At 57.3% G+C, this 27,470-nt stretch overlaps 2 protein-coding genes across 11 annotated transcripts; one reads left to right on the top strand and one right to left on the bottom strand.

Annotated features, from left to right (window-relative positions):
* Positions 1-735: 735 nt before the first annotated feature.
* On the top strand, positions 736-11,488 carry PHOX2A (paired like homeobox 2A). Its single transcript, XM_081539471.1, has 7 exons — positions 736-815; positions 2,276-2,368; positions 4,237-4,366; positions 5,036-5,159; positions 6,724-7,036; positions 9,218-9,405; positions 10,342-11,488. Exons 5-7 carry the CDS (start codon positions 6,820-6,822, stop codon positions 10,792-10,794), a joined length of 858 nt encoding a protein of 285 aa, XP_081395597.1. The 5' UTR covers positions 736-815; positions 2,276-2,368; positions 4,237-4,366; positions 5,036-5,159; positions 6,724-6,819; the 3' UTR covers positions 10,795-11,488.
* On the bottom strand, positions 11,450-27,079 carry INPPL1 (inositol polyphosphate phosphatase like 1). 10 transcript variants are annotated; one of them, XR_014068390.1, is made up of 29 exons: positions 26,588-26,911; positions 25,161-25,562; positions 22,319-22,382; positions 22,077-22,227; positions 21,780-21,900; positions 21,408-21,548; positions 21,069-21,162; positions 20,872-20,961; positions 20,604-20,702; positions 20,341-20,491; positions 20,144-20,250; positions 19,722-19,824; positions 19,445-19,641; positions 19,038-19,155; positions 18,362-18,458; positions 17,928-18,066; positions 17,712-17,811; positions 17,527-17,615; positions 17,209-17,290; positions 16,987-17,076; positions 16,308-16,421; positions 16,082-16,170; positions 15,578-15,665; positions 15,375-15,484; positions 15,007-15,085; positions 14,772-14,912; positions 12,777-13,449; positions 12,377-12,510; positions 11,450-12,271 (listed from the first exon to the last, which is right to left on the bottom strand). XR_014068390.1 is itself a non-coding variant. In XM_081539463.1 (29 exons), exons 2-29 carry the CDS (start codon positions 25,355-25,357, stop codon positions 12,181-12,183), a joined length of 3,795 nt encoding a protein of 1,264 aa, XP_081395589.1. In that variant the 5' UTR covers positions 25,358-25,562; positions 26,588-27,079; the 3' UTR covers positions 11,450-12,180. The 10 variants fall into 10 exon arrangements, 8 of the variants coding, with proteins under 8 accessions (XP_081395589.1, XP_081395590.1, XP_081395588.1 ...); XR_014068389.1 differs by lacking the exon at positions 26,588-26,911 and adding an exon at positions 26,381-26,480; XM_081539463.1 differs by having other exon boundaries at positions 15,329-15,484; positions 26,588-27,079.
* Positions 27,080-27,470: the final 391 nt, after the last annotated feature.

The following is a 27,470-nucleotide window of genomic DNA, read 5'->3' as shown; positions in this document are numbered from 1 at the left end:
GATGTCTCCAGAATAACTGGAACTAGGCTCTTAAATTCTAACATGAATCTCTATAGCTTTTGTCTCAACTTTTTATTTATCCTTTCTTCACTGCAACCACCTTCCTTCTCTTCATGGGGGAACATGGCTGCAAACATTTCCTGAGCTTTATATCTATAGCTTTCACCATTCAAAAGAGAATGACTTAGGACTTCCTGGTAGCACAGTGAATAGGAATCCCCCTGCCAGCGCAGGGGGACACGAGTTCAATCCCTGGTCTAGAAAGATTCCACATTCCACGGAGTAACTAAGCCCATGTGCCACAACTACTGAGCCCTCGCTCTAGAGCCTGTGAGCCACAACTACTGAGCCCACATGCTGCAGATACTGAAGCCTGAGTGCCGAGAACCTGTGCTCCACACGAGAAGCCACTACAATGAGAGAAGCCTGTGCACCACAACTAGAGAGTAGCCCCAGCTCACCGCAACTAGAGAAAACCCCTCTTGCAGCAATGAAGACCCAGTGCAACCAAAAATAAATAAAGAAGCAAAAAAAAGATTTTTTTAAGAGAATGACTTGTTTCTCAATTCAAATGAGAAAAAAATGATGAGAAAGGGTTTTATTTACCCATCTTCAAACAGGTACCCACACCTGGGACCAGTTATGGCTGAGGGTAGGATTATGTAAGAACAATGGTTCCCTGGGCAGCCATGTGGATAGAGGAGACAGTTTCCAAGAGAAGAGTCATGCTGGGCTGACCACACCACAAATGACCACTATGGCAGCCCTCAGGCAGGTCCCTTCCCACATGCAAAAGTTTGAATAAGCTTGGCAAGGTATGGCATGTTTGATAAGATCAAACCCTTTTTTCTCCCCTCCCCTTTTTTAAAAAAAGAACCAACTCAGCTCAGCCTCTATGTGTCATTTTCTTGCCCAGACAACTAAGACATTTTAAGGAGAACCTCCCCATAAGTAAGTGCCTTTGTGCCCACCAAATCAGAAGATCCCTAAAGAAAGCATCTAAGGGGATTTCCCAATGGTTCAGTAGTTAAGACTCGCTTCCAGTGCACGGGGCGCAGGTTTGATCCCTGGTCATGGAACTAAGGTCCTGCATGCTGCATGGCACAACCAGATAAATAAAAAAAATTTTTTTAAGTCAGTCTGAAAAAAAACAAAGCAACCAGGATTAACTTATCCCCATGTGTCTAGTGTCCCCTGTTTCCATCATAGATCAGATACTCGAGAAATATTTGTAGAACTGAATTAAGATCTTTTCTCATTCTTCAGAGATCTCTGAAGGCTAAACATTTTGGATGTTTAGGATCCCTGGAAAGGCCTAATGCTAGAAGTTACAAATAAAAATGGAAATTAATAGAAGACTGGGTAGCCTATGGTACTAGTGAGAGAAAAAAAATAGTAAGGGAAGGGTTGTCCCCATTACGGAGAGATGAATAAGAAACTACAGTTTTGTTTTGGGGTGGTTTTTTTTTTGGCCATGTTGCTTGGCATGTAGGATCTTAGTTCCCGGACCAGGGCTGGAACCCAGGCCATTGCTGTTAAAGCGCCAAGTCCTAACCACTGAACTGCCAGGGAATTCTCAAGACTATAGGTCAGGTCCTGATAGACAGATTGGGAATATACAGTTAATATGTCTGCCTCCAACCTTCCCTGGACCAGAGTTTATAGCAGGAGAGAATAGTGATTTGGAAGAAGGTTACTGATGGAGTTGATATTGATAAATGTGAGTGAAAGGAGTTCTAAGGTCCTTAAGCAGGACCAAAAATGTGTTAACTTTTCACTAATAGATAAGCTCCATCCCTTATTAGAAGGTAGACATGGTTGTCTGATCAAGCTTGGCTTCCAGTCACAGTTGTTCAGCAATGACACTGAGGCATTGCTTCAGCGGGTGAGCAGCTGCGTGTCTAAGGTAGGAGGAGCCAGTGTTCTGTGCTCTCCCCCTAGAGGACTGGATCAGTGAATCAGCCTGCTGCCCACACTCTGAGCCCCGCAGAGCCTTGCTCAGAGCTCTGACGGAAGGTCAAGATCTGTGTTCTTGTAGAAGTACCCAGGGAATTCTCCAAATGACCACAGGCAGCAAGAGTTCTCCAGGACATGAGTCCTTTCTCCCCTGCTCTCAAGGTAATTCCACTGTCCAGGCTCACAGAGCTGGGACCAGAGCAGTAGAGAAGACAGTCCTCACTGTACCCTCTCGTCAGGTTCCTTTTTGCAGGCAGCTCTCTCTGTGGAAGGAATCCCCCATCACAACACACTCCCACTGTTTTCACTTTTCCTCCAGGACCCCTCGCTAGGCATCAGTTTCCTCACTGGCAAAAAATTAAGGGATCCCAGCTAACTCTGCAGCGCCCTGGTGTCTTCTGAAATCTCAAAGGTAGAGGTGATGGGGTGGTGCAAAGACAGGGTCCATGTCTGGATTACATGTCTAGGTATCAGGTGTAACAGATCAGAGGAGCTCAACCAGAGTGTGGTCTGGGTCTGTCAGTCACGGGCCTCAGTCACTTGGTGAGAGAGAGAAGGGGTGGTGGTGGGGGCTAACTTATTTAATGTCTACTGTGTACCAGGCACTATTCAAACTCTTCAGATATTTTAATTCACTTAGTCATTAAAGTAAACCAGGTTATAGATGAGAAAGGTGAGGCACAGAGAGGCTGAGTAACTCACCCTGTCATCCAGCTTGAAAGTGGCAGCGCCAGAGCTGGAACCCAGCGATCAGGCTTCAGAATTCATCATCAGTTATGGAATTGATCAAGGAGGCTTTGCTTGGGGGGGTTGGTGGGACAATGTTTCATGTCAGAGCATTTTTATTTCCCCAAGAGTGCACGCATTTGGGGAGGGGTCTCAGTTAGGATGAGCACCCACATCAGATCACAACCACTGGCCTCTCTGTTTTGAGGCCCTTGCAGAGCCCAGCCCATTCTACCTGTCTCCTTCTTTTATGCTGAGTTCTTAGGAAGCCCTCGTGGATGTCCCCATATCTCACGCTCACGCAGCCTGGCCTCCAAAGTCACCCTGCCTACATCACCTGAAACACCCGAACCCAACAACAGACAGGGTTCAAAGCATTTTCTTGGGCTTCACCTCAGTGTCAGTGCCAGTCTCAGCACAAACGGCTCCTTGCAGAGAGAGGAGCCTCCAACTCCACAGTCCTGATTTGGGAGAAGGGCAGCTTCTGCCCAGCTGAGCCTGCAACAGGCACATTACCACAAAACTTCCAATCACCACAGCCATTTGTTTGATTCCCTGTAAAGGTGTCAAGCATTTACAGATTATATTGGTCAGAGCTCTTGGCTGTGTCAGAAGCCCAACTTAAATCAGTTTAGAGGGAAAAAGGAATGGAAGCAAACTAGATGCCCATCAGCAGACGAATGGATAAGGAAGCTATGGTACATACACACAATGGAATATTACTCAGCCATTAAAAAGAATACATTCAAATCAGTTCTAATGAGGTGGATGAAACTGGAGCCTATTATACAGAGTGAAGTAAGCCAGAAAGAAAAACACCAATACAGTATATTAATACATATATATGGTATTTAGTCAATCGGTAAAGATAACCCTGTATGCAAGACATCAAAAGAGACACAGATAAATAGAACAGTATTATGGACTCTATGGGAGAGGACGAGGGCGGGATGATATGGGAGAATGGCATGGAAGCATGTAAATTATCATATGTGAAACGAATTGCCAGTCGAGGTTCAATGCATGATACAGGGTGCTTGGGGCTGGTGCACCGGGATGACCTGGAGGGATGGGATGGGGAGGGAGGTGGAAGGGGGGTTTTGGAAGGGGAAAACATGTACACCCATGGTGGATTCATGTCAATGTATGGCAAAAAAAAAATAGAGGGAAAAAGGAACTTAATGGCTCCATGACCAAAGTGTAGACACGACAGGGATGGATCATGGAAACGGAGACAGGAATCAGGGCCTCGCGTCCCTGCTGATCCCTGCACACAAGCCTCAGTTGCCCCTTTGCTTCCGCTTTGCCCTTGTGAAAGGGATACGGCCCCTTGAAAATTCCTCAGATGAGGAAGGACTTTCTCCCAGGCAGAAGGCTGGCCCAGAGAGAGGGAGTTTCCTGTCCTTGGGGAGTGAGGGGAGGAAGAAGGGAGGGTGACCCCTTTTCAAAGAGTGGGGAGTGGGAATCCAGGATGGGATTCCTTCCCTGGACACAAGGCAGGATTCCCCAACACAAAGAGTTCAGTCTCGCCTTCATGAATCATTCAACAAACAGGTATGGGAAGACCTCCGATAGTGTCGTGATGTGCTAGCCACTGTGGGAGGGAGGGCTCCAGAGACAGTGATCAACGTGAGGACACAGTTCTGCCCTACACCTTGCACTTTACTGCAAATACTTCAACAAGGTGAGTAACCAAGAGAAGGAGGTACTATGGGACACCCAACTTAGTCTAGGGGTATCAGGGAAGGCTTCCAGGAAGCAGTGACATCTAAGTTGAGACCTAATGACAAACAAGGGTCTCCCAGGTTTTGGCTTTTTTTGGGGGAGGCGGTGAGGGTAAGGGAGGGGGAGGAGAATGTGGTGGAGAGGAGACTGGAATGAACATTCCAACCAGAGACAACAACTCTGAGCTAAAAGATCAGTGTGTGAGGGCTGCAAAGAAAACCACGGTGAGGGGGAAGCAGGCTGGAGCACTGGCATGGAGGACCTTGTGGGCCAGAGTGAGAGCTTGGATTTGATCCTGAGGACAGTGGAGAGCCATGGGAGTTCTAAGGAAGAGAGCAGTGGCACCATCTGATTTCTGATTCTGAGATCCTTTGGTTCCCTGGGTCAAGGTGCACCTCCCACACCGGTGGAGAGAACATTCTGAGTCAGTTTTAGTTTAGATCTCCTAAAAAGTAATTAGAGAAAACACCTCAAGCTCCCTACAAGCAGTAGTTACAGAAATGGGAGATAGGTGTTAAACAAAGAATGAGTGGCCGGGGAAGTGGATGACCTGAGGGGGGGCCTGCTCCCCACTGTGTAACTAAGCTAGGGGGAAGGGAACGAGGGAGCTCTTCTCTCATTCCCCTAGGACCCTGGCTAGTACCAAGAGGCCACCACTTCCTTGCCTTCTTGCTGGGTCTCTACTTCATCAGCAGGATCTGCCCACACTGGGTGCAGGAGGCTGGGTCAGGAAGCTGCTAGATCCTCCTCAGGTGAGCTGCAGGGGTTGAAAAGTTCTCTGTTCTGTTCTCCTGGAAAGGATTCTGTATCCTGTGGCCCCACAGTGTGGAAGCCCATGGCTAAGTCCACGGAGCATGCTGTGGCCAGATCCAGACTGAGTTTAGGTGGTTTTCTTGAAAAAGAAAAAGGCCTCTGGAGGAGGGGGTAGAAGCTGAAAGTGAAGGAGTCGCTTGGTTACTGCCTGGTCTTGACCTTCAACACACACACACACACACACACACAGACATACTCTGTGCCCAGGGTGCTGGGAACCAGAGGTTCACACGCGCAGCAATAGGGGGAGAGACTGAGCTATGGGACCTGGGGGAGGGGAGAGGCAGGCTGGGCCTTGAAGGTGCAGGGCAGGGCTTCTTGGCCTTCAGGACAAGTCAGGATAGAGGCAGCGTTCCCCCTCAGTAGCTTCAGGTGGCGCCTTCACAGCAATCCTTCTGCCCACCAGGCGCTCCAGCTGGTGGGTCTCAGCTCTCCAAAGGCTGTTTCTCTCTGCCCCTTAGCTTCTGTTCCTCTGCTGTGTCTGTCCCTGGCCTTGTCTCACTAAGACTCACTCTCTGTCTCACTACCACGGCCCTGTTTTGTCTCATCTCTCTCTTGATCTCCATTGCAATCCTTGTTTCCAACCGCGTCTCCTCCGTGTGGCTCTGTCTCCATGCCTGCCTCCCTGGCTTTCTCCATCCCCCCTGTCTCTCTGTTATCTTTGTCTCCTCTGTCTCTCTGCCTTGTCCCCACCTCCATCCTCACCTTCCTCTTGTACATGTTTCACCTTGGTCGCCACCTCTGTTCCTGTCTCCCTTTTGCTTCTCCCGCCCCCCCCCCCCATTCTAGCTCTCTCCTCCATGTCTCATCCATGTCTCTATCTGTGAACCCTTATCTCTTATTGCTTTCTCCATCTTTCTCCATCACTGTTTCGGTCCCTTTCTCTCCCTGTCTCCGACTCTGTCTCCTCTCTTCATCGACATCCTCTATCCCCATCCCAGGTCCCATCTCTTTCTCGTTCTTGTCGCCATTCGCCCTTCTGAGCCGCCTCCGTGGTCCCCTCCGGGATAGGACCTCGATGGGGGCGGGGCCGAGGGACTGAATCAGAATAACTCGGTTAACTGGACAAATTGAATTAACTTCTTCACACGAGCGCCGCCAGGCCTGTTTCCCCTCCCTTCTGCGGGGCCGCAGGTGGGGAGGCCAGGGAGAGGGGTCGGGACCCTACGGCCTGGCACGATGCGTAGACTGAAGGTCTGGTCCGGACTGGGGCGGGATGGGGACTCTAGGGATGGGGCCCCGGGCAGCCTGCCCTGCATCTCCCGAGCCCTAAGAAGGCGGCGGCGACCCTTTGGGTGGGGGGTCGGGGAGACTGGGGGCGGGGTCTTGGCCGTCCAGGCCCCGCCCCGACGAGCTCGCCCCGCCCCGCCCCCTCCGCGGGGTCCTGCGCGTTAAAAGGCGCGCGGGCCGGGCTGGGCTGCACTTGCGTTGCACCAAAGCGGATCGCGGCCGCGACGGGGCGGGCGGTCTCGCGGGCGCTCAGAACTGGCCTCTGGTCCTCAGCGCCTGGCGCTCCAAACCCCATCTTGACCCCAACCCGGCCTGGGACCCAGACTCCGACCCGGCCAGGCCCGGCCCCCGCCCCCGCCCCCCGGGCCGATGGACTACTCCTACCTCAATTCGTACGACTCCTGCGTGGCGGCCATGGAGGCGTCCGCCTACGGCGACTTCGGCGCCTGCAGCCAGCCCGGCGGCTTCCAGTACAGTCCCCTGCGACCCGCCTTCCCCGCGGCCGGGCCTCCCTGCCCCGCGCTCGGCTCCTCCAACTGCGCGCTTGGCGCTCTACGGGACCATCAGCCTGCGCCCTACTCGGCAGGTGAGCCCAGCCCCGGTCCAACCGTCCCTGCAAATCCTACGGCACCCCCAGCCCCTGCCCACTCGGCAAGTGGTTGCGACGGTCCCACACAGCCGCCACAATCTCTGTCCTAGCCAGATCCTCCAACTTCCCGCGGGACCTACAGCCTCCCGAGTAAGACGAGGTTCCCTAGGCAGAGTTGAGCCCCACCCTCTCATCCTTCCTGTTCCTTTCTCGCTGCTGTATCCCTATCCCATGCTCTTCAGGTCAAGGAAATAAATAGATCCCCGGTCTAGCCCCAGACTCTTCACAAGGCCCTCCCCTGCCCACATGCAAAGATTGACCACCAAACCTCTCCATACCCTGTATCCTTGGAAGATTGCTCCTGGCTCAGGCCAATCAGACCGCCCATCCTTATCATCACCACCCCACTTCATGCCCGGCCCCAGCATGGGCCCCGGCGGCAGATGAGCTGCCCAGTTGGGAGCCTTCCTAGAGCTCCAACACCATCAAGCCCCTACTGCCTTGTTTCGAACCCATCCTACCTGAGCCCAAACCCTCTTGCACAACTGAAACCCATTTTGTGGCCAGAAGAAAAGGATGCTCAGGTCATTAAACCACTTTCATTTCCCCATTCCCCTGGAGGTTTTCCCAGCTAGAGTCCTGCAGAACCCAGAAGCAGCCCCATGAGATGCCCAAGCCCCTTCATCCAAGTCTCTAACTGAACCTTCAGCCTCCTGAAGGCTCTTAGCCACCCTCATCTCTCCAGTTAAAGTCCAAGCTGCCCCACCCAATCTCCTTATTTCCTTCCTTCCTGGGACCACAGGACCCAAGTAGAAGATTGGCACCTGTGTGGTGGGGAGGGATAGTGAGAGAGACCTGAGCTTGGAGAAATGAGAACCGGGGAGATGGAGTCAGAAACTGGAACAGGGATAGGGAGATTGGGTACTCTGGGTCATATGCACATGGGGACTGTGGAGATAGAAACAGAAGACGGAGAGATGGGCCCCAGAAAGATGGAAGTCTGAGATGAGGAAGATGGGGACAGATACACAAAGACTGAGCAGAGATGGAAAGATCTGGATCCCTGGGAGAAATGGGGACCCAGGGCTGGGGAGATAAAATAAGTTCCAGATGATGTGGACAGGAATTACGGGAGATGGGGACCGGGGAAGACTGAAAACAGATGAGGAAGATGGGGAAAGGCATGGGGTGTTGGAGACAGGATTAGGGGAGATAGAAAATTAGGGAGATATGACAAAGATAAGGATAATGGAGATCTCTGGAGAATGGGGAGACCTAAACAGTGGCTGGAGACAAGAATGGGGAGGTAGTGTCAGAAATGCTGTCTGTGGAGCAATGGGAAGGGGGAAGGGTAGATGGGAGACTGGACAGAAAAAGTGAGGGGTAGGGTTGGGGCTGGTTTTTGGAGGAGTTGGTAGACAGAAAGAGGTGCCTGGGAGGAAGAAGAAGGGCAAAGAGAAGATGGAGGAAGCTGGGAAGGGAGAAATAACCCTTCACTATGGGCACAAAGAGAAGAATGGTCCAGAAGGGGAAAGTTGCAGATCGATGAGGGTGGAGAGAGATGAGGAAGAGGAGAAGGGGACATCTGGAGGAGACTGGGATGTGAAATGGGGCTGAGGAAATGAGGCCTGGGGAAAAGGATGCAGGGTGAAGATGGCCAAATTTGTAAATATCAGCGAGTCGGTGGCAGGGCTGAAAGTAGACCTACGCAGGAGAGTCTCAGTCACCCAGCTGCAGTCCATGAGACTGGTTATTGGAGAGACAGGATGTTGGTGAGACCTCACAGACAGCCCAGGCTAGGAAGGATAGAACAGGATTGGAAGTCAGGTCGACTGAGGGAGAGACACACTGAGGGTCGCAGGGGTGGGTAGACTGGTGGGAGGTGGAAGGAACACTGCGGAGGGCGACGACAGGTCAAGAGTCTTGACCAGAGAATCAGATTTTGGTTCCCTCGCTGCCACTTTTGGGTCCCAGGTCTCCCCGCGCCCTGTTCGCCTTCATCCCTGCCGGCTCCATCCATCGATAGGGAAGCGATCCGAGATTGAGAGGGCCAAGCCCAGGGGCCAGGTCAGGGGCAGGGGACCGTAAGCGATCCCTCAGGGGCAGAACGCAGCGGGCCGGGCTCGGCCCCTCACGTCCCCACCCTCGTTGATTCCCCCCTCCCGCACACATCTGTAGTGCCCTACAAGTTCTTCCCGGAGCCGTCGGGCCTGCACGAGAAGCGCAAGCAGCGGCGCATCCGCACCACGTTCACCAGCGCGCAGCTGAAGGAGCTGGAACGCGTCTTCGCCGAGACTCACTACCCCGACATTTACACGCGCGAGGAGCTGGCCCTCAAGATCGACCTCACGGAGGCTCGCGTGCAGGTGTGTTTTCGCGGATGTGTGCGGGGAGCGAGCGCGCGCGGAGCGGGGCGGGAAGTTAGTGTCTGACTCCTAGGGGTCCGCGGGACAGAGGGGCCACACTCGGGCAGCCGGGGTGGGGGGTGGGGGTGCAGCCTGCTGACAGAGCTAGGGCCAGGGGCCAGGGCGCAAGCTGGCGGTGACAGGGCAGCAGAGGACGGGCAGCCCCGGGAGGCAGGCGGCGGGCAGATGGGGTCTGAGGCCTTCGGAAGAACGGAGTTATTCAGCGTCACGATTTCCCCTCGGTCTCCCGGGTAGGGCTGAGCACGGCAGAGTGATGCTTGGGAAGCCAGGATGGGACGAGTGGGTAGAGGGTCAACTCCAGGTGGCCTCGGAGCCAAACGAGGCCGAACAGGGGGAAAGCCTGTCAGCGCCTCCAGGCCCCCTCTTCAGCTCTGCAGCTGAGAAACCTCTGAGCCTGGAACGCCCGGGGTTCAGGGTAGGTGCAGGAGCTGGGTCGGAACGGACTTGTGTCGATCTTACAAAGCTGAGTACAGATGTTCAGCTGGAGCGCATTTACTGAAGACCCTGAACAAAAGGTTTCCCAAGTGCCCTAACCCGCTCTCCACAGCCCTGGGCTTCTTGTAGGGAGGAACCCGGGCAAGGGCTTTGGGAGACAAGGAGAGCGAAGACCGAGTCCGGTCCAAGAGACAGAGAACACCGGGAGGCAGCGGGTTCAGCGGGTTGGCAGATCCCAAGGGGAAGACGCTGAGGACCGGGGGAAGGGACCAGTGGAGCAGGGGAGTGAGGCGAGACACGAGGAGGGCAACGAGCAGTGGTGGAGAGCCGAGGGGCCAAGACTCCGAAGGCTGGTTGGTAGTAATCGTGACCCGACCCCTTCCGGACGGAGGTCTCACTCGCGCCTGGCGGCCCCGGGCTGACCGGTCCCTGTGCCCGCAGGTCTGGTTCCAGAACCGCCGGGCCAAGTTCCGCAAACAGGAGCGTGCGGCCAGCGCCAAGGGTGCGGCAGGCGCGGCGGGAGCCAAAAAGGGTGAGGCGCGCTGCTCGTCCGAGGACGACGACTCCAAGGAGTCCACGTGCAGCCCCACGCCCGACAGCACCGCGTCGCTGCCGCCGCCGCCGCCCGCGCCCGGCCTGGCCAGCCCGCGCCTGAGCCCCAGCCCGCTGCCCGCCGCCCTGGGCTCCGGGCCCGGACCTGGGCCGGGGCCACAGCAGCTCAAGGGCCCGTTGTGGGCCGGCGTGGCGGGCGGTGGGGGTGGCGGGCCAGGCGCGGGCGCGGCGGAGCTGCTTAAGGCCTGGCAGCCGGCGGAACCCGGGCCCGGGCCCTTCTCGGGGGTTCTGTCCTCCTTCCACCGGAAGCCCGGCCCCGCCCTGAAGACCAATCTCTTCTAGCCGCCGGCCTCCAGAGGCTCCGGGCCTGCCTACCCCTGCCCCTCCAGGGCCTGACAGCCCCTCCCCATCCCAGGTCTGCCTGATGGCCCCACTCCCACTGTGTCTGACCCCTCCGTATGCCCTCCCCAGCTTCGGGGACCAAGCCAGGGCTACTCTCGTCTTCACCCACCCCCATTCCGCACCGTGGGGGTGGGGGTGGGAGCGGGGGTGGGGGCGGGTACTTTTCACTGAGATGCCCTCCAGGAGAGCTCAGAGCTCCCCCTTCTAGCCTGGCTCTCTTTGAAAAGGGGATTAAACAATGCCTGCGCCAACAGTGCTCAAAGGTGAATCCTCAAATGGGAACAGCCCGGCTTCCTCCACTGCCTCTGCAGCTGGCTGGGTGACCAGCCTGCTGCCCCAGCCCTTGGGCCCACCCACACTGACCCCACCCGTGCAAAGGCTGGTCATCATTGGTAAAATGAGCAGCGCAGAGGGTCCACCACCGTTTAGTCCCTCACTCCTCCCCACCCATCCTCAGCCCGTTTGGCACAGAGGGGAGGCCCTGAGATGAGTAGAGCTGCCAGGGCATCGGGACAGAGGGGCTTCCTCTTTCCTGTCTTTTTTGTTGTTGTTGCTGTTCTTTTCCTTTGAAAAACTTGTAATTTATTGAGGTGAGTTTTGCTCAATCCAAATAAAATTTAATTTATTGACATCACACTGGAACCCTTCGGTACCATGAAGGGGATAGGCTGCCTGCAAGAGCCCAGTTCCCATTATGACCAGCGAGGAACCCCCAGCTGCCACACAGCTGCAGCGCAGGTGGTATAGACCAGGAGACAAAACTAAGCAAACTGGCGCTTTGTGGCCAAGATTCTTTGCCCCCACCCAAGCCAGCCCCAATAACATTAAAGTGCCTGCCCTCCCTAAACGCCCACAGAAAAGCTTAAATAAACCCCAGCTTGGGTTCTTGGGCTATTCCTTCATTTCCGGACGGACACCCCGGAGCAGGGGTTGGGAGAGGTCCCAGCTGAGCCCCTCTACCAGTGGTTCAGGGTGGGTGGAGGGCAGCAGGAACAACGGTGAAAGTGGGGACCCAAGACGTACCCATATGGACCCCATGGCCCCCCTGGGGCTGGAGGAGTGGCCCAGAAAGGGAGGACAGCACCAGAACCAAGGTCCTCGGTAACCATGGCAACTGACCTCCGCAGCCCTGGCTCTAAAAGGTGAGGAGTAGGATGTCCTAATTAGGACAATGATTGGGCAAATGATTGGGCAGTAGGGAACACAGGTCCCCAATAAATAGGCAGGGAAGTACTGCCCCGACCCCTTATAACTCAACTCCAGGGCTCTGGCTGGGCCTTCAAGGGCGGGTTTGGCGCTGTTTGCAGCTTCAAAATGCCACCGCGGTCACTTGCTGAGCTGCAGGGTGTCCAGAAGGAGGCGCTTGTGAGCCGGGTCCTGCACCCCAGCTTCCTCCAGGTCTTCTTCAGTGATGTCGCTGTAAGGGTAAGAGACGCTGGGAGAAGGGCCAGGTGGTCCAGAGAGCCCCTAGCTCCGCCCCCAAGCCCAGCCCCACCCCATCCACCTCCAGCCCCGCCCCCACCTGAGAAACTCCAGGTCGTCCCAGCCATTGTGCACCAGTCCCTCCTCATAGCGTTCCAAGCCGATCGCCCTCAGCCAGGCTCCCATGCCTGCCTCACCCAGCCCGCCAGCCCGCCCGACCTGCGGGCACGGAGCCTGAGGGAATAGAGCAGGTTAGAGGGAGCACTGAGGGGACCTGCACACACAGAAGGACCTGCGGACAGCCATATTCTGCCACGTGCTCTGGGGTGGGGAGAGAGGCAGAGCAAGGGGCTGATTCCTGCGACCTTCACCTCCCCAGTGCCCAGCTCAGGGCAGAGGGGACACCACTGAGTGCTGAATGGTTAAGTAAAAAGATACCCCCATCCGTGGGCATGCACACACTGCAGGCACACACAGCCAGCCACCTCTGGCCCACACACCTCTTCTGCCAGGTCCTCCTGGATGCTCTCTCGGATGCGAGGTGGAGGGAAGCTGAGAGGCCGGCCATAGTCCGAGGGCAGCCCCCGGGGTGGCTGTAGCTCCAGGGGGCCTGGCAGGAGCATGGAGCGGCCAGGCCCAGCAGGAGCATAGTCCACCTCACTCAGTGTCTTGGCCATCTGTAGCACTGAGCAGGAGCGATCATCCCCACTGGCCACCTCCCCCAGGAAACTGCTGGTGGGCGAGGGGCCTGGTGGGAGTGGGGGTCTTGGATGGGCCTTGGGAGGTGGTGGGCCACGTGCCTCACCCCCACTACGGCCCCGGATCACTGGCCCTGGCAGAGGATCCAGACTAGGGGGCAGGAAGATGGCCGAATCCGGCAGTGGTGGTGGTGGAAAGTCTGGAGGGGGCAGTGTGCCCCCAGAGTCCTCATCTGATGAGCTCCCCTCTCCCGCACGAGGAGGCCGGTGGCGCCCAAGCTGTGGGGCAGGCACTGTGATGGCCACTTTGTTCTTGGTGGCAGGTGGGACAGGAGCCCTGGCAGGTGAGGGTGGCTCCGGGGGCAGCAGCTGGTGTGGCACCCCTTCAAGGACGTAGTAGGCAGGGTTATTGAAGCTGTTCTTGGGTGGGGGGGCCACCACCCCTTCCGGCTCTGGAGCCCCCTCTGGCTTCAACCTGGGTTTGGGAGCAGAATAAAATCAGGGCCCAGAATTGAGGGTAGAAGAGCAGTGGGTGCAGTGGAAGGAGCACTGGGCAGGGAGTCAGGAGATGTAAGCCCCCACCCCTAGACTTGCATGTGACCGTGGGTACATCACTTTCCCTCTCTGCCTCTTTGTGTCCTCATCTCTAAAACTGGGGAGACAACTAGATAACCCCCAATTCGTCCTTGCCTCACTCGCTAAGAGTCTCTGATATTTTTTTGATTTTGCAACTGTAAAAACTGAGTGTAAAATGGGTGAAAACAGAGGCCAGAAGGCAGGGCAATAAAAGCCTTCAATGAGAATGACCAGCCAGATGTGGAAAGCCCTGGCGGCATCTGAGGCCAGTGTACTGGGGAATCTTACTCAAGGATTCAGGTTAATTTTACTCGAGGCTGGAGATAAAACCAAGGTGACTGATAACAGCTAAAGATGACTGAAAATGCACCAGGAGTTTTTATTTATGTTCAAATGACAACTGGATATAATTAAAAAGCAAGCCTCACTTTCTCAAAGTATGATCCACAGAACACTATACTTGACCTTGACCCTTAAATAACATCGGCTTGAACTGCACGGGTCCAACTCTATGTGGATTTTTTTTTTCACTACTACAGTACTGCATGATATATGAGCCACATTTGTTGAATCCACGTGGAACCTCACATACACAGGAACTGGGGATCCAGAGGGATGACTAAGAGTTATACACCCCTAACCCCTGCCATGTTCAAGGGTCAACTGTAGTTCCCCAGGATATTAATAGTTATTGCATGGAAAAGTTTCCTGGCCCATTAAGTTTGGGAAACTATATTCAACACAGCTGAAAAAGGATTTCCTTCCTGTCCACAAGCTCAGAGCTTTTGCTGATACTATTGTGCACTGGGAATATCTAAGAAAAGAATCTAGCAACAACCATTTCCCAAACTCATTTGACAACAAACCGGCTTCCAGTGGGGCATCTTGTAGGACAGTGTTCCATAGAACGCCCCAGGGAAATCTGTGCTGAGACACAGGCCTTCTCCGAACAGAAGGCTCAAGTTAAGTGTCTAAGGGAGCTGTTGCAGAAACCATTTCTAAGTCTATTTTTTAATAAAGACAGAAGTGAGAGGAGAGGCTGACTGTGCTCCCTTTGACTCAGAGAGCCACACCTTCAGGAGGCCTGGCTGGCCAGTGGCCACGGGCGTAGGGCCCCACAGAGACCTAAGCAGTAGATGATCCCCAGGCCAACCCTGAGAGCCATGCACAGTGATGGATCAAGATGGATAAAGGATGGGAATGACAGTTTCCTTCTCTCACCTGGGAGTCAAGGGCTCCTCCCGGGGAGCAGCTCGGGGTGGGGCTGGGGGCCTCCCAGTTGGTGGTGGCTTCTCTGGTTCTTCAAATAACTTGGACAGTGGGCAGGAGGCCTCTGTGGAGGCTGGCTTGCGGCTCCCTGACCTGTCAGGGTGCACAGGGGAGGGAGATGAAGCAGGAGCTGGCCACGAGTCCCCAGGCACCCCTTCATGTGACTCCCCTCAGAGCCCCAGCTCACCTGGGATCCTGGCTTCCTCGGGACACAGAGGGGGCTTTGCTCTTTGCTCCTGCCTCATCCTTATCAATGCTGATCCACTCTGGGAGAGGAAGGGAAAGGAGACTTAGAAGGGACCTGGGGTCCTGCCCCTCACAGACACCCACAGGTGAGCTAGCCCCTTCCCAGCTACTCCCCAGGGCAGGCCCACCCCCCAGACCTGGCTGTACAACTGCCAAATGTTCCAGGGATTCCAACACCCACCCCGCAGCCCTGGTCCTCCTCTCCTAGACCTGCCCGCACCACCCCATCATATGCCCCACACCCCTCCCAATGGAGCCCCCACCATAGAGTCGCTCACGGGTGCCCAGGCGCTCTGTGGGCACCCGCACCTTCATGGAGCCACGGATGTTGCCTGTCTCCTCGCCGCGGTGGGACAGGAAGGTCAGGAACTGCTGGGCTGTGCTGCCAATCATTGACTTGAGCGCCACCACGCACTCCCCTGAAGGGCAGATGGAGCAGACTAGCAATTGCCAAGCCTTCCTAGGGCCCTGCCTGGCTTTCTGTGCCCTTTGGCCCCCCCCTCCACCCTCACCATAGGATTCATAGCCGTCCATGGACTTGACTGTGAGCAGGAGGTGCTGGTCTTGCAGGTACTCGATGTCAGCCAGAATGGGGTTGAGCTGGGAGCAGAGAGGCCCAGTGAGGAATAAAGCACCCCCCTCACCCCACTTCTTGCCGTGACTGTGGCTCATCCCACCCTCAAGCTTGTCCGTGCTCACTCCCGTCTACCTGAAGGAAAGAGTCCCATGGGCCTTTCAGAGCACTCAAGAGCCCTGTAACTAATTAATTTTCTGCATCAACAACGGCCAACACAGCATCTGACGTTTAGTGAAGCCTTGAGAAGTATTTACGGAACTAATGAATCAACTGCAACCTGGTTTCCAACCCCCCCACCCCAAATAAAGCACATGGTCTCATCCTCACTCATGCCCTCTCCACGCACAAGCCCACATCGTGGGCTCTTCCCACCCTCCCAGGCGGGCTCCAAGTGGCGCTCAGCTGCATGTCCCTCTGTGCCTTCACCCACAAGCCTCACCGTGGGCAGCTGGCGCGAGGACCACTGCACCTTGAGGAAGTTGATGTTGTCACTGCTCTGGGCATCATTTTCAAAGCTCTTCTTATACTCTGATGGGGGTAGGGGACACCCAACTGAGTGCCACCTCTCAGCTTCCCTTCCCCCTAACTAGGGGGCTGCCCACTCTGGGCACCTCAGGCCTCCCATCCCCCATGGCCCACACCCAGCCCTGGGCCCCGCCTCAGACCCTCCAGACAGGTGGAGTAGAATTCGATGAAGAACTTGGTGCGGCTGGCCGTCTTCACAATGGCCTCAATGCTCTCAAACTCGATGTAGGCCTGGTCTGAGGTCTTTGAGAGCCCTGAGGGGCAAAGGGAGGAATGCAGACAGGAGAGCTGAGAGGGTGGCAGAAGGAACAGGGCACAGACTGAGCACTGGGGCAGGGAATCTGGAGCCCTGGCAGAGCAGGAGGGAGGGCCAGGAGGGGCCTCCTTCATCCCAAGCAGCCCAGGGAGACCCCAAAGCCTGGACCTGGGGCTGGGACAGACAGACAACCCAAGAAGGAGAGATCATCTGAGAAGGGGCCAGGAACCAGAGTGCCTGCAGGATATGCCCGCCAACAATCCACCATGCCACCAGCCACACGGGTACACAAGGAGCCCCAGGCAGGCAGAAACATGTACACGATTACCTTCATACGCACACACCTGCTCACGGGCATATACCTCCCACGATGACTCAGGGAACACAGACACCTTCACACATCACATATTCAGACACATTCCTGCACATGCATGTATGTACCCGCCCCTACACACCCACCGACACACACACTCAGATATATTCAAAGCTATGCACACCCCCCAGGCTAGCACCTGCACCCACCCAGATGGATGCCACACCCACAGCACAGCCAGAATAGCCACCTTTCTTGGAGATGAACTGAGAGGTAACTCCAACCTCAAACGTCCCAAACACGGGGGAGTGGTCGCTGGTGACGATGTCATCCGTGCAACCTGCGGGAGGGGAGTAGGAATTGGGGTTCAGGGGAAAGCTCCTTACTCTCTGCTCCCGATTCCCAAAGCCAAGGCAGAGTCAGGTCAGGGACCACCCGGGATCGCCCATCACCCTGTCCGGGAGGCTCTGACCATAGGAATTGCAGATGATGTGGGTCTCGGGATAGGATTTCCAGAGAATCCGGTCACACCATGAAGGCACATTGGTCCGGACCTGGGGCAGGTGACGGCAGCGTGGTCAGGGGTCAGCTGGGGGTTGCTCAGCTGAGGCCCATGCCCCTACCACACTGGGTCCAGCATCCACCTCCAACACCCAGGATCACCCCCCAAGGCCTCAAGGGGCCATAGAGACTGGAATGGTAAGTGCAGAGGCTTGAGCCCACACACACTCTTGATTCACCACAGTCCTCGGGGGGTTCTCCCCGGGCCTAACCCATTCTCCTCACTCACCCCAGTTGGCTTCTGCTTGTGCCAGGCATACGTGTCCCGGGAGCCCCGCTCATAGCGGTAAGTGGGTGGGAAGGAGATCTCCTCCTCACCTAGGAAAGGCAGGGATGGAGGGGTCAGGGCCCTGAAGACCCAGGGATACAAGGACCCTGGCCCTCAGGGACTGCCGCTACCGCATCCACACTCACTGAATCGAAGGAAGACCTTGTGCTTTTCCCGCTCCAAGTTGAGCTGGTCCACCCTGAGCAGGGGCTCAAACTCCTTCCTGCTGATGTAGTTCAGGATCTCCTGAGGGGAGAGGGGACATAAAAAAGCTGGGCCTCGTCCTCTCAAGCCAGAGGTGAGAGCCCACCTGGGCCCCAGCCCATCCTCCCTACCCGCCACCCACCGGGCCCTGCTCACACCTGTATATCCATGTCCAGGCGGTAGTTGAGGTCCCCGAACCAGAAGAGGTGAGTGAAACGCAAAGATATGTCAAAGGCACTGAGCTGCCGATCGCCCAGCGTGAGCAGCCGCAGGATGTCCAGGTAGTTCTGATTCCGCCTATGGTGGGGGTAGGGGGAGCTCCAGGGTCAGGTGTCAGGGACAGACATGGAGATAAGAAGTCTCTGGCTGGGGTTGGGGACAGGGCAGGGATCAGGGTCCCTGGGGACAGAGGAAGGAGCTGGGGACAAGGTCAAAATCAGGGACAGACAGAGGGGTCCTGAGTTGAGGTAAGGAAGGCAGACTCAGGGGACAGGGATGTAGGAGGGTCGTGGACTAGAATACAGGAGAGGGAATAGGTCTCAGGGAAATAGAGGATAAGGCTAAAGAGATGACTGGGAAGGCACCCCCTCACCGGGCAGTCTTCTCATTTCCCGAGGTGAGGTGGCAATTCACAAAGCCAAATGAGGTGCCGTTGAACATGAAGGAGACACCCACAGCCCCCTTGTTTCCTGTCAGGGCAACAGAAGAATGCCTGGGTCACCCTCGGTGGGCTCCCAACTTTACCCCCCCGCTGTTGAAGCAGCAGTGGAAAGATCCTCCCGACCCCCCCACATGCCATAAGGCAGGCAGTTCCCTGCATATACAACCACGCCTTCTCTGGGGTCCACACCGGGCACCTGCAGCCCCATCTGGATGGTCTGAGTCTATTTGCACGTGAGAGCAGAGTCCCTGGAGATCACAGGGACCCCGGTGGTGAAGGGGCAAGGCTTCGCAGATTCTGAGCACAGTCTATCCTGAGGTAGCACTGGACTGCAAACAGGGAGACCTGGGCACTATGCTGGTGCTGGGCTCTATCACGTACTAGCTGTGTGACCTCGGACAGGTCACTTGACCACTCTGGGCTCAAGTTTTATCATCTATGAAGTGGAGATAATTATCCTGGCCATGCCTCTTGGTGGGGCTGGAAGAGATTTAGAATATGAACATGCTTTGCAAAGTTCAAAGAGTTCTATAGATGGAAAGAGACCCTGGACCCTGGCTGGAAAGGATGCAGGAGTGGACAGAGGGACCCCACCCTCTCTCCTCACCCAGGGTGTTGGCAATGCCGGTCTTCACACTGGACGTACTGACGTGGCTGATGCGGTTCTCGTGCTCTGGCTTGACCAGCACAGCCACCTTGATGTTCCACAGTGACTGCATAGCAATCTGGGGAGAGGGTGCAGGGTCACCCCTGCCCCAGGCTGGGCCACTGTCCACATCTCCCTCACCCTCACCCTGCCCAGCCCACACTATAGACGGTTCTGGAAATCACAAGGTAAGAAGGCCTGCCACACCTTTTCCTGAGGGACCAGAAAGAGTGACCTTCCCACAGCATAAAGGACTCAGGGTAGACTTCCTAAAGGATATTCCCAAGGGCCAGAGGGAGAGCCAGTCAAGCTGTGGGGAGCCAGCAAGTGTGTGGGGAGAGGGGCTGGACAAGACAACATCCCCTCACCGGGCGGTAATCCAGATCCGTGAGCTCCTTGAGGCCCCCGCGGAGCAGGTCCAGCCACTCGCGGTCACCCACCGAGTTCTCCTGGGTCCCAAAAACATAGATGTCATGGGGTATGGTCACCGTGACCTCATCCAGGGTCTTCCCCAGACCCTTCGATGTGAACCAAGATGTCACATTTTTCGGAGGCGGCACACTTCCTGGAGGTGGAGGGGAGGGGGCAGTCAGGCCCCTGCCTGGGGCCCTTCTTCTCCCACCCCAGTCCCTCCGCGGGCCTGACCCATGTTCCAGGTGCCTATGAAGATGGAGATCATGTCGGGCTCGTCCTGCTTGGAGTGCTTGTTCTTCATGAGCTGCAGGAGCTGGCAGAAGGCCTCACGCTTCTGTGGGGGACAGCGGTCAGTCAGGCACAGGTGGGCAGCCAGGAAACCCCCTTCCACGGGCCTACCCTGCTAGGTGGCCTGTCCCTAGAGAACAGGGACACGCCTCTGGCTCACCACCACACACCCACTCCTCAAGCATACAGCAGGTGCTCAGTAAATGTTCACTAAATGATTATCAGCCCACCCTTGGGCTGCCCGCTCTCAGCACACATACTCTCCACCCTGTCATAACTGCCCACCCCACGAGGGATGATATCTCTTTCTTCCCACCCGGCAAGGACCTTTGCAGCCCCGGCAGCCGGGCCCATGCGCTGCTCACCCGGGCGCTGACGAAGATGAAGTCCTTGCGCTGCGTCCGGTCCTTCTCCTTCTCAAACACGACGCCCAGCTTGTTCTGGACCCGCTGGGACTTAATGAGCTGGCGGACTAGAGGATAGAGAATGGGTCACATCAGCCTGTGCCCGCAGACCCAGGGGGCCCACCCTGCTGCCCATCCTGGGTTGGGCCCTGGCTCACTGCGGTCATGCGTGAAGGTTGTCCAGTCCTCCTGAGAGTCCCGCTGTCTCCGCAGCAGCACCAGCCGCCCACCCTCCACATCCACACTCAGCGTGAACTTCTGTGACTTCCCGATCTTGGTCAGGTCACCCAGGGTCACATCCAGCTTCACCTGCAGGCCAGGAAGTGGGGGTGCTGCTGAAAAGACCTGGGGAGCAGGTAACACCCTCTTCACCTCCACCCGCTCTCTGCCCTGGAATGTCCCCCCACCCCCCACTATGTACCTCAAAGGCCTGCACAGGGATGGTCTTGGCCTTACGTGTAGATGGCTGCAGTGGGGCCGGGGGGGCTGTGGAACTCATGTCCTGTAGGGCCTTCAGGGCCTGGAGGGGGCAAGGGCAGGGCCAGGTCAGGAGCCTTGCTGAGGGCAGGGGCAGGGAGGGGCACCGCTGATGTTGGTGTCAGTCTGAACTATAGATTCAGGGTTCAGATCAGGAAAAGGCAAGTGGCCAGCTGAGGGGGTCAGGGGTCAGGGGTCAGGAGTCAGGGCACCTTCTTCTGGATGCCTGACAGGAAGTCCTTTAGCACTGACAGCTTCAGCACCAGGCTCTCTAATTCCTGCTCCCCGGTCTGTGGTGGGTTCTACAGGGAGAACGAATGAGGTTTGTTCATGAGACCACTTAGTAGGAGGGCCCCTGCCCAGTCCCAGAACACAAACCCACTCCCCAGAGGTCTCTCCACAGTCCCACCTGCTGCTGCAAAAGGCGGGTCACCATGGGTGAGCTCTGCTGGTCAAACACCTTGGACAGGATCTCCAGACCTGACAGGACCTTGTCCACCTCACTATGGAGACACTAGGTCAGAACTCCCCACCCTGACCCAGGGATAGGGAAGAGGAGCTGTGTGTGTAGGAATTTCAGCTGCCACCATGAGGATACAAGGGTTCAGGTGAGGAAAAGTCAGGAGGCAACAGCCGGCTCTCTGTACGGAGCCAGAGGTCAAAGGTCAGGGCATCTGTGTAACAAGGGAGCAGGAGAGGACAGGTAGGAGATAAGGGTGGAGCGCGTGGCGCCGGGTGCCCCAGGTACCTGTGCAGCCTCCGGCATGAGGTGGCGAGGGTGCGGGTGAGGTGCGGCAGGTTGCTGGCTCCGCCCCGCACAGCCTCCAGGTCCAGCCCGTAGCTGCCTTTCAGGTACTCATGCGAGACAGTGCTCAGCCCATTGGGAGCACTTGGGGGAGGGGTTAAGAGGTCAGTGGAGGCCCTGCTGATACTGTCCTAGCACCCCCGCCCCATCCCTAGAGGAGATGGTACAAGTGGCAATGAGAGTGCAACAGACCAGGGTGTCTGCCTCCTCGGGGTCAGGGAGGTGGGAGCCTTAAAAGTCTTCCCACCTTTGTTGAGGACATGGTTCTCAGAAAAGACAAGGACTACCTGCTCAGGAGGGGTTGGGGGGTCTCACCTCTCAGCAGCTGGAGTTGTGGGGGTCTCAGGGGCTGGTGGGGGGCTGCTGGGCCCCAGGGGGGCAGAAATGCTGGTAGAGCCAGAGCGCGGGGGAAGTGGGGGCTTCTCGTCCTCCGCATCTGTGGACAGGGGCCAGCAGGCAGCGGTGTGAGCCTCCTGCCCTCGGTGAAGTGGGGGTGGGGGGGTACCATGGCTGTCAGGGGGCTTCAGAGGAGGTAGGTTGAGAAGATGGGGTGGGACGTCACGGGGGATGTCCGGTGAGGGGCAGGGAAGGTACACGGCACTCAGGCAGCACCTGAGGCGTCACGGTCGTCCGGCGGGTCCGGCTCTCGCTCCCGCTCCACGGGCAGCAGCAGGGCACACACCAGGCCCTGGTTGGGCTGGGCGTACAGGCTGATGAGCTCCCCCAGGGTCTGGAAGCGTCGTACTGGCACACCTTGCGAGGTCTGCAGGCCAGCGAGAGTGGAAGAAGGGTCGGTCACCTGGTCCCCCACCTTAGGCTAGAATCAAGGTCGGGGTCAGGGTCCAGGCTCCTACCTGCACAGCCAGGAAATCTTCTCCGTCAGGTAGAATTCGGTATGTGTGCACATGCTTCTGATACCTGACGGCAAAGCAAGGGGTCCAAATCTGTCTCCCCCAGGATGGCATCTAAGTCCCAAGGCATCCCTTCCTCCTGCCAACCGGCAGGCCCAGCCCCCGGGGCCCCTTGGCTAGGTTTTCCCTGAAACTGTTTACCCAGGCTGCACAGGGTTAATGATGGGGCCTGTCCACTCTATCCTGCTGGTGCTAAACAGAGCAGGAATGACCGGACCCCACCCCAGACCTAAATACGCTCCACACCCACTGCAAGGCTGGGGAAGCAACAGGCAGCTCCTTTGTGGCTTCCGCAGCTGTCTAAACAGACCCTCTGGGCTGTGGTACCAGTCTGGGGCCCCCGCCAGAGTAAGAGTCCTCAGAAGCCTGGGTAGCTCGTCTGCGTGCATGGGTGACGTGCTATCACACGTGTGTCTGCTGCCTGTGTTTACACTGGTTGTCTGGTTCTGCTGGAATCAGGTGTGTCTGGAGCAGTCTTGCTGGGGGGATGTGGGGATACCACCCTAGGGCTTTCCTTCCCCTTCCTCAGACACCAGGAAATTGGGAGGACACATGGGGGCCCCCTGTGGGGGACCTGGGCCTCTAGGAGCCCCAAGCTGAGGAGGGGCACGAGGGGTGCTGACAGATGCAGCAACAGCTGAGCAGGTGACAGCTGAGCCTGGCCTGAATGGTACGGCCTGCACTCGGTGGGGGCGGAGGATCTCTCTACAGCCGTGCCTCCAGGCAGGCTTGCCCAAGGGAGTCACCTGGACTGTGTGTCGGGCTGCAGATGGGTACTGGCACTACACAGGATCAAATGCCTACTTGAGGAGACCCTATACCTGGGCACAGGGCCACCGTCTCCTCTCAGGTAAACTCTCCTTTTGGGGACTCTCCTGATCACTGGGCACAAACTATGTGGGTATCTGTGTGTGACTGGATGTGTTGGTTTGTGGACTATGGGTCTGTGTTTATAACAATAATAGCATCCCATTAACTGCGTCCTGTCTCTGTGACAAGCCAGGTACTCAATGTCCTACAGACATGATCTCATTTAATCCTCACACTTTAAGGAAGATATTATTATTATCATCCCAATTCTCCAGAAAAGGAAACTGAGGCTCCAAGAAGAAAAGTGATTTGCCTAAGGCCACAAAGGAAGAGGCTGAGCTAGCATTGAGAGATAGGACAGAGACCAGGACCTGTATCCTGGCCTGCTTGTTGGATTGCCTGCAACTACAGGGGCAGGAGTGTGTCTTTGTTTCCCCTGTACACATAGGTGTCATCTACAGGTGAGCAGGTATGTTTCTGATCACCCACCTCTAGGTTCCTGAGATGCAGGGAGTAACCAGAGTCAGCTGGTAGAGCTGAAGTCCCCACACACAGACAGACCCCCACCCCACCCAGCCCCTCCCTGGCAATGGAGCCAGAATTTTTCCCTCCTGGGACAATCATGTTCCTCCTCTAGACACAAGCCCAGCTGTCCCCCTCCCACTCAACAGCTGACCTAGCACCTGCCTCCCTCCCCTCCCTAATTAGGAGGTACGCCTCACAGGGGGCTGGTATGCAGGACTCTTAAGATATTCATCTGCCCAGGCTGTCCCTCCTCAGTCTCCCCTCTTGGGCCTCAGACGTGGGACATAAGCTGAAACTTAAGGGACATAAGCCCCTTCCTCTTCAGGTCCACTGCCTAGGCCAGGGTTTCTCAACCTCAGCACCGCTGACATTATGGACCACAGTCTTCTGTTGTGAGGGATGGTCCTGTGCGCTGTCGAATAGCATCCCTGGCTTCTGCGCACTAGGAGCAGGTAGCATGATCCCAGTTGTGACAATCAAAAATATCTCTGCCAACTGTCCCGAGAGGTAAAATCACCCCAACTGAAAACCCCTGGCCTAGGCCAGTGTACCCCCAAAGATGTGAGGAGAACAGAGGGGAAAGAGACACAGGGATAGGGACTTGGGAGGGCTCACGGGGCTGAGGAACGTAACTAGAGCTAAACAAAGCAGTGTCACAGCTTCCCACTCACTACCTCCCACTCCATAGGCCTACAGGAGCCCACCCAGTGGCTGATCTGGGCCGGGCCGGGGGCGGGGGTCCTGCAGCTCAGGAAGATTCCAAAACCGAAAGTGCAAACCCACCCAACACTACCGCCACACATGGCTGATGGGTAGAAGAATCACAAAACCAGGCCCACTCAGAGAGCTGCCAAGTCTAGCCCCACACTCCAGCACCCACAATTCAGGCCTAGGGCGGCCGCACACACACTCACTCACTCACTGATTCATGAAATAATGACATGGCCCCATACCGCCTCCCCCCCCTCCTTCTCCTCCACACTTACCCTGCCCCCTAGACCCAGTCATACATATCCAGGCAGGCCCTAGTCTCAGTCCTGGGGTTCAGAAAGTCCCCCTAAGGAAGCTGTTGGGCATCCCCACACACATGCCATCAGTTCCCCTGGCCCCGGCTCCTAGTCAGATACCCGATCCCTACATAAACACAAGGGCACACAATCGTGGAATGCACATCCTCACGTCTGCCTGAAGGATACCCGACCCGGTCTGCCAGAGACTCCTTGCATTTTTCCCAATTACAGCCACCCTGGGCAGCAGGACCCCACATACTCTGCCCCTAGACACACAGCCAGGAAGGAAATGCTCCCTGCATCCTTCCTTAAGTCCGGCAGAAAGCCAAGGTTCTCACTCTGGGGGGCGCTGGCGTCCCATCGTCCCAGGCCCTCCCCCCACAACACTCAAGGAAGCCTGGGCCGTGCACCCGCCCGCTCGGGGCCCCGGCCCCACTCACAGGACGCAGAGAGCAAAGGCTCCCGCCACGCTCTCGCTGTCTCGGACCAGGAAGCTGCCATCGCGGCCTGCCCGGGCCAGCAGCTCCTCGGCGGCGGCGCGGCTCAGGTCGCGGTGGTACCAGGCGGGGGCCGGGCTGCCCAAAGCGGCCCCCGGCCCGGCGCCCCCCGGGCCCGGCGCCCCGCACGCGGAGGTCATGGCCCGCGCAGGGCTCAGCGCCGCCCGCGCCCACCGCCCCGCGCCATCCGCCCCGGGACGCTCGGGGCTGAGGCTGGGACCGGGCCCGAGTCCCGGGGCTAAGGATCCGCCGGCGAGGCCGACCCGGAGATCGGAGCTCCGCGTTCCGCCGCGCTTGCCGCCGGGTTTGCCGCGCAGCCGACGCCGCCAGCAGCGCCGGCCTCAACTTGAAGAGAAAGAAAAGTTTGTTCAGAGGCGGCGGGGGAGGGGCAGGAGCGGAGCGCCGTGCCGGGCGGCCGGCCCCCACCCCCACCGCTCGGCCCGAGGCCCGGCCCGCCCCTGCCCCCACTCTCTTCCCCATGGGGAAGTTGCCCTGTGCATCCCGCAGGACCCAAGACCCCCCAATCCCAGAGCCTCTCAAACCCCACATGATCCTGCCCCGCCATCACCAGAGGAGATCCAGCTCCTAACCCCTGCATCGAAGCCCAAGTCCCCCTCATCCTGCTCCCCGACACTTCGGGATCCCGACCCCTTCCTCCTATACTGGCAATTATACGACCCCCCAACTCCCATAAACGTTTGATCCCACCCTCAAACCCTTTCCATTTGGCGTCCCCACAGACTCGTAGGATCGAGTTACCAAAATCTGCAAAGGATCCCATGATGAACCTCCTGCCGTCCCCTCTCCCCATCACCCCCAACTCCCTTGAAATCCAGCCCCCTCTTAGACTTGAACCCCCAAACTCTACTGGGTCCAAATCCCGCGAGGGAGGGATCCCTCACAAACCCCCAGAAGAGCTCCAGTGTCCTCGAATCCCCAAGCACCGTCCCTGGCAGCCCCTCTCAGCCCAGGCAGAGCCCTTCCCCCTCTCGGCCAAGTTCCCTGGCACCATCCCCCATACCCGCAGGCCCCGGCCTTGAGGGGTTCAGCAGTCAAGAGAGCAGGCCTCCCTTTGCCCACACGAAGAAAGTTCCCTCAGCACCCCCCACCCCCGGGCTCCCGACCTCTCCCTAGAGCCTCGGCTGCCGTGTTCAGACTCCCACCTCCTGGGCTGCTCCGAAGCCTCCTTCCCCGGGGAAGCGGCCCTGGACTCTCAGCGGCCACTTAAGATGGCCATCCTCCGCCGCCGCACCCCCCTCGCCTTCCGCCCCGCCCGCCGCTCCGCCCCCGCGGCTCTCCGCGGAGCCGGGGGTAGCACCCGCGCGCCCCGCCTCGCCTGGGCCCAGAGCCTTGATCCCAGAGCTGCTGACCGGCCGATTGACCTCGGGCAGGTCACGGGCGCCTCTCCGAGCCTCGCCTTCCGGCTCTGTAAAATGGGGATAACGTTTTGAGGGCAGAGTCCACGGGACTGTGCTTGTAAAGCTCTCGGCACGGGGCCCGGCATCCAGTGGGCGCTCCCGAAAGGCGGCTATTTTTATTATTAATTAAGGAGTAACGAAGGTGACAGCTGTGTAAACTGTAAAGCGCGGCGGCGGAACGAACGGGTATTATTAGCACCCGCCCCCGCCCCAGCTACTCCCTCCAAGTCAACAAACTTGAGCCTTTGTGGGCGGGACGCGGAGCCAGGAGCTCCCTAGACCGGCTTCGCTCCATCGTCCCCCGGCCTCTCCCCTCCCACCAGGAGTGGTAGGGCCCCTGGGCCGCCCGGAAAGGGGCGGGAGTCTTAGGAGGGTCTGGCCCGCCCCTCCCCAAAAAAAGACCTAGCCGGTGGCGGCGTCTCCTGGGAGTCCGCTTCCTGCCCCGCCCCTCCGCCCCCTGGATCCTTAAAGGCACAGGCCTCCAGCCTGGTTCCCATTGCTGCCAACTCAGGCCACTGTCAGAGGGTCCCCTTTAACCTGGGAACTTTCACTTTGCTGAATAGAATCTGTGTCTGGGTCAGTTTCAACGAGCTCTTTTCTCTGTTTCAAATATATAGTGACTTTACCCAGCTGGAGCAAAACCAGGGACGTGGAGAGGGGTCTGTAGGGCCTTCCAGTCTGCTGCTGCTGCTGCTAAGTCTGTTCAGTCGTGTCCGACTCTGTGCAACCCCTTAGACGGCAGCCCACCCGGCTCCCCCGTCCCTGGGATTCTCCAGGCAAGAACACGGGAGTGGGTTGTCATTTCCTTCTCCAATGCGTGAAGGTGAAAAGTGAA

Source organism: Giraffa tippelskirchi, chromosome 11, assembly GCF_054371585.1.
Source record: "Giraffa tippelskirchi isolate mGirTip1 chromosome 11, T2T-mGirTip1v1.2.pri, whole genome shotgun sequence".
Lineage (NCBI taxonomy): Eukaryota > Metazoa > Chordata > Mammalia > Artiodactyla > Giraffidae > Giraffa > Giraffa tippelskirchi.
This window is presented reverse-complemented; position numbering and strand designations above follow the sequence as displayed.

What these genes read in the sequence shown, in the direction of transcription:
- PHOX2A (XM_081539471.1), top strand. Translation starts at nt 6,820, where the DNA reads ATGGACTACTCCTACCTCAATTCGTACGACTCCTGCGTGGCGGCCATG. An exon ending in GCCTGCGCCCTACTCGGCAG is followed by an intron (nt 7,037 to 9,217) that starts GTGAGCCCAGCC and finishes ACACATCTGTAG; the next exon opens with TGCCCTACAAGTTCTTCCCG. An exon ending in TCACGGAGGCTCGCGTGCAG is followed by an intron (nt 9,406 to 10,341) that starts GTGTGTTTTCGC and finishes CTGTGCCCGCAG; the next exon opens with GTCTGGTTCCAGAACCGCCG.
- INPPL1 (XM_081539463.1), bottom strand. Translation starts at nt 25,357, where the DNA reads ATGACCTCCGCGTGCGGGGCGCCGGGCCCGGGGGGCGCCGGGCCGGGG. An exon ending in GCCTTTGCTCTCTGCGTCCT is followed by an intron (nt 22,383 to 25,160) that starts GTGAGTGGGGCC and finishes CTTTGCCGTCAG; the next exon opens with GTATCAGAAGCATGTGCACA. An exon ending in GGACGGCTATGAATCCTATG is followed by an intron (nt 15,485 to 15,577) that starts GTGAGGGTGGAG and finishes TCTGCCCTTCAG; the next exon opens with GGGAGTGCGTGGTGGCGCTC.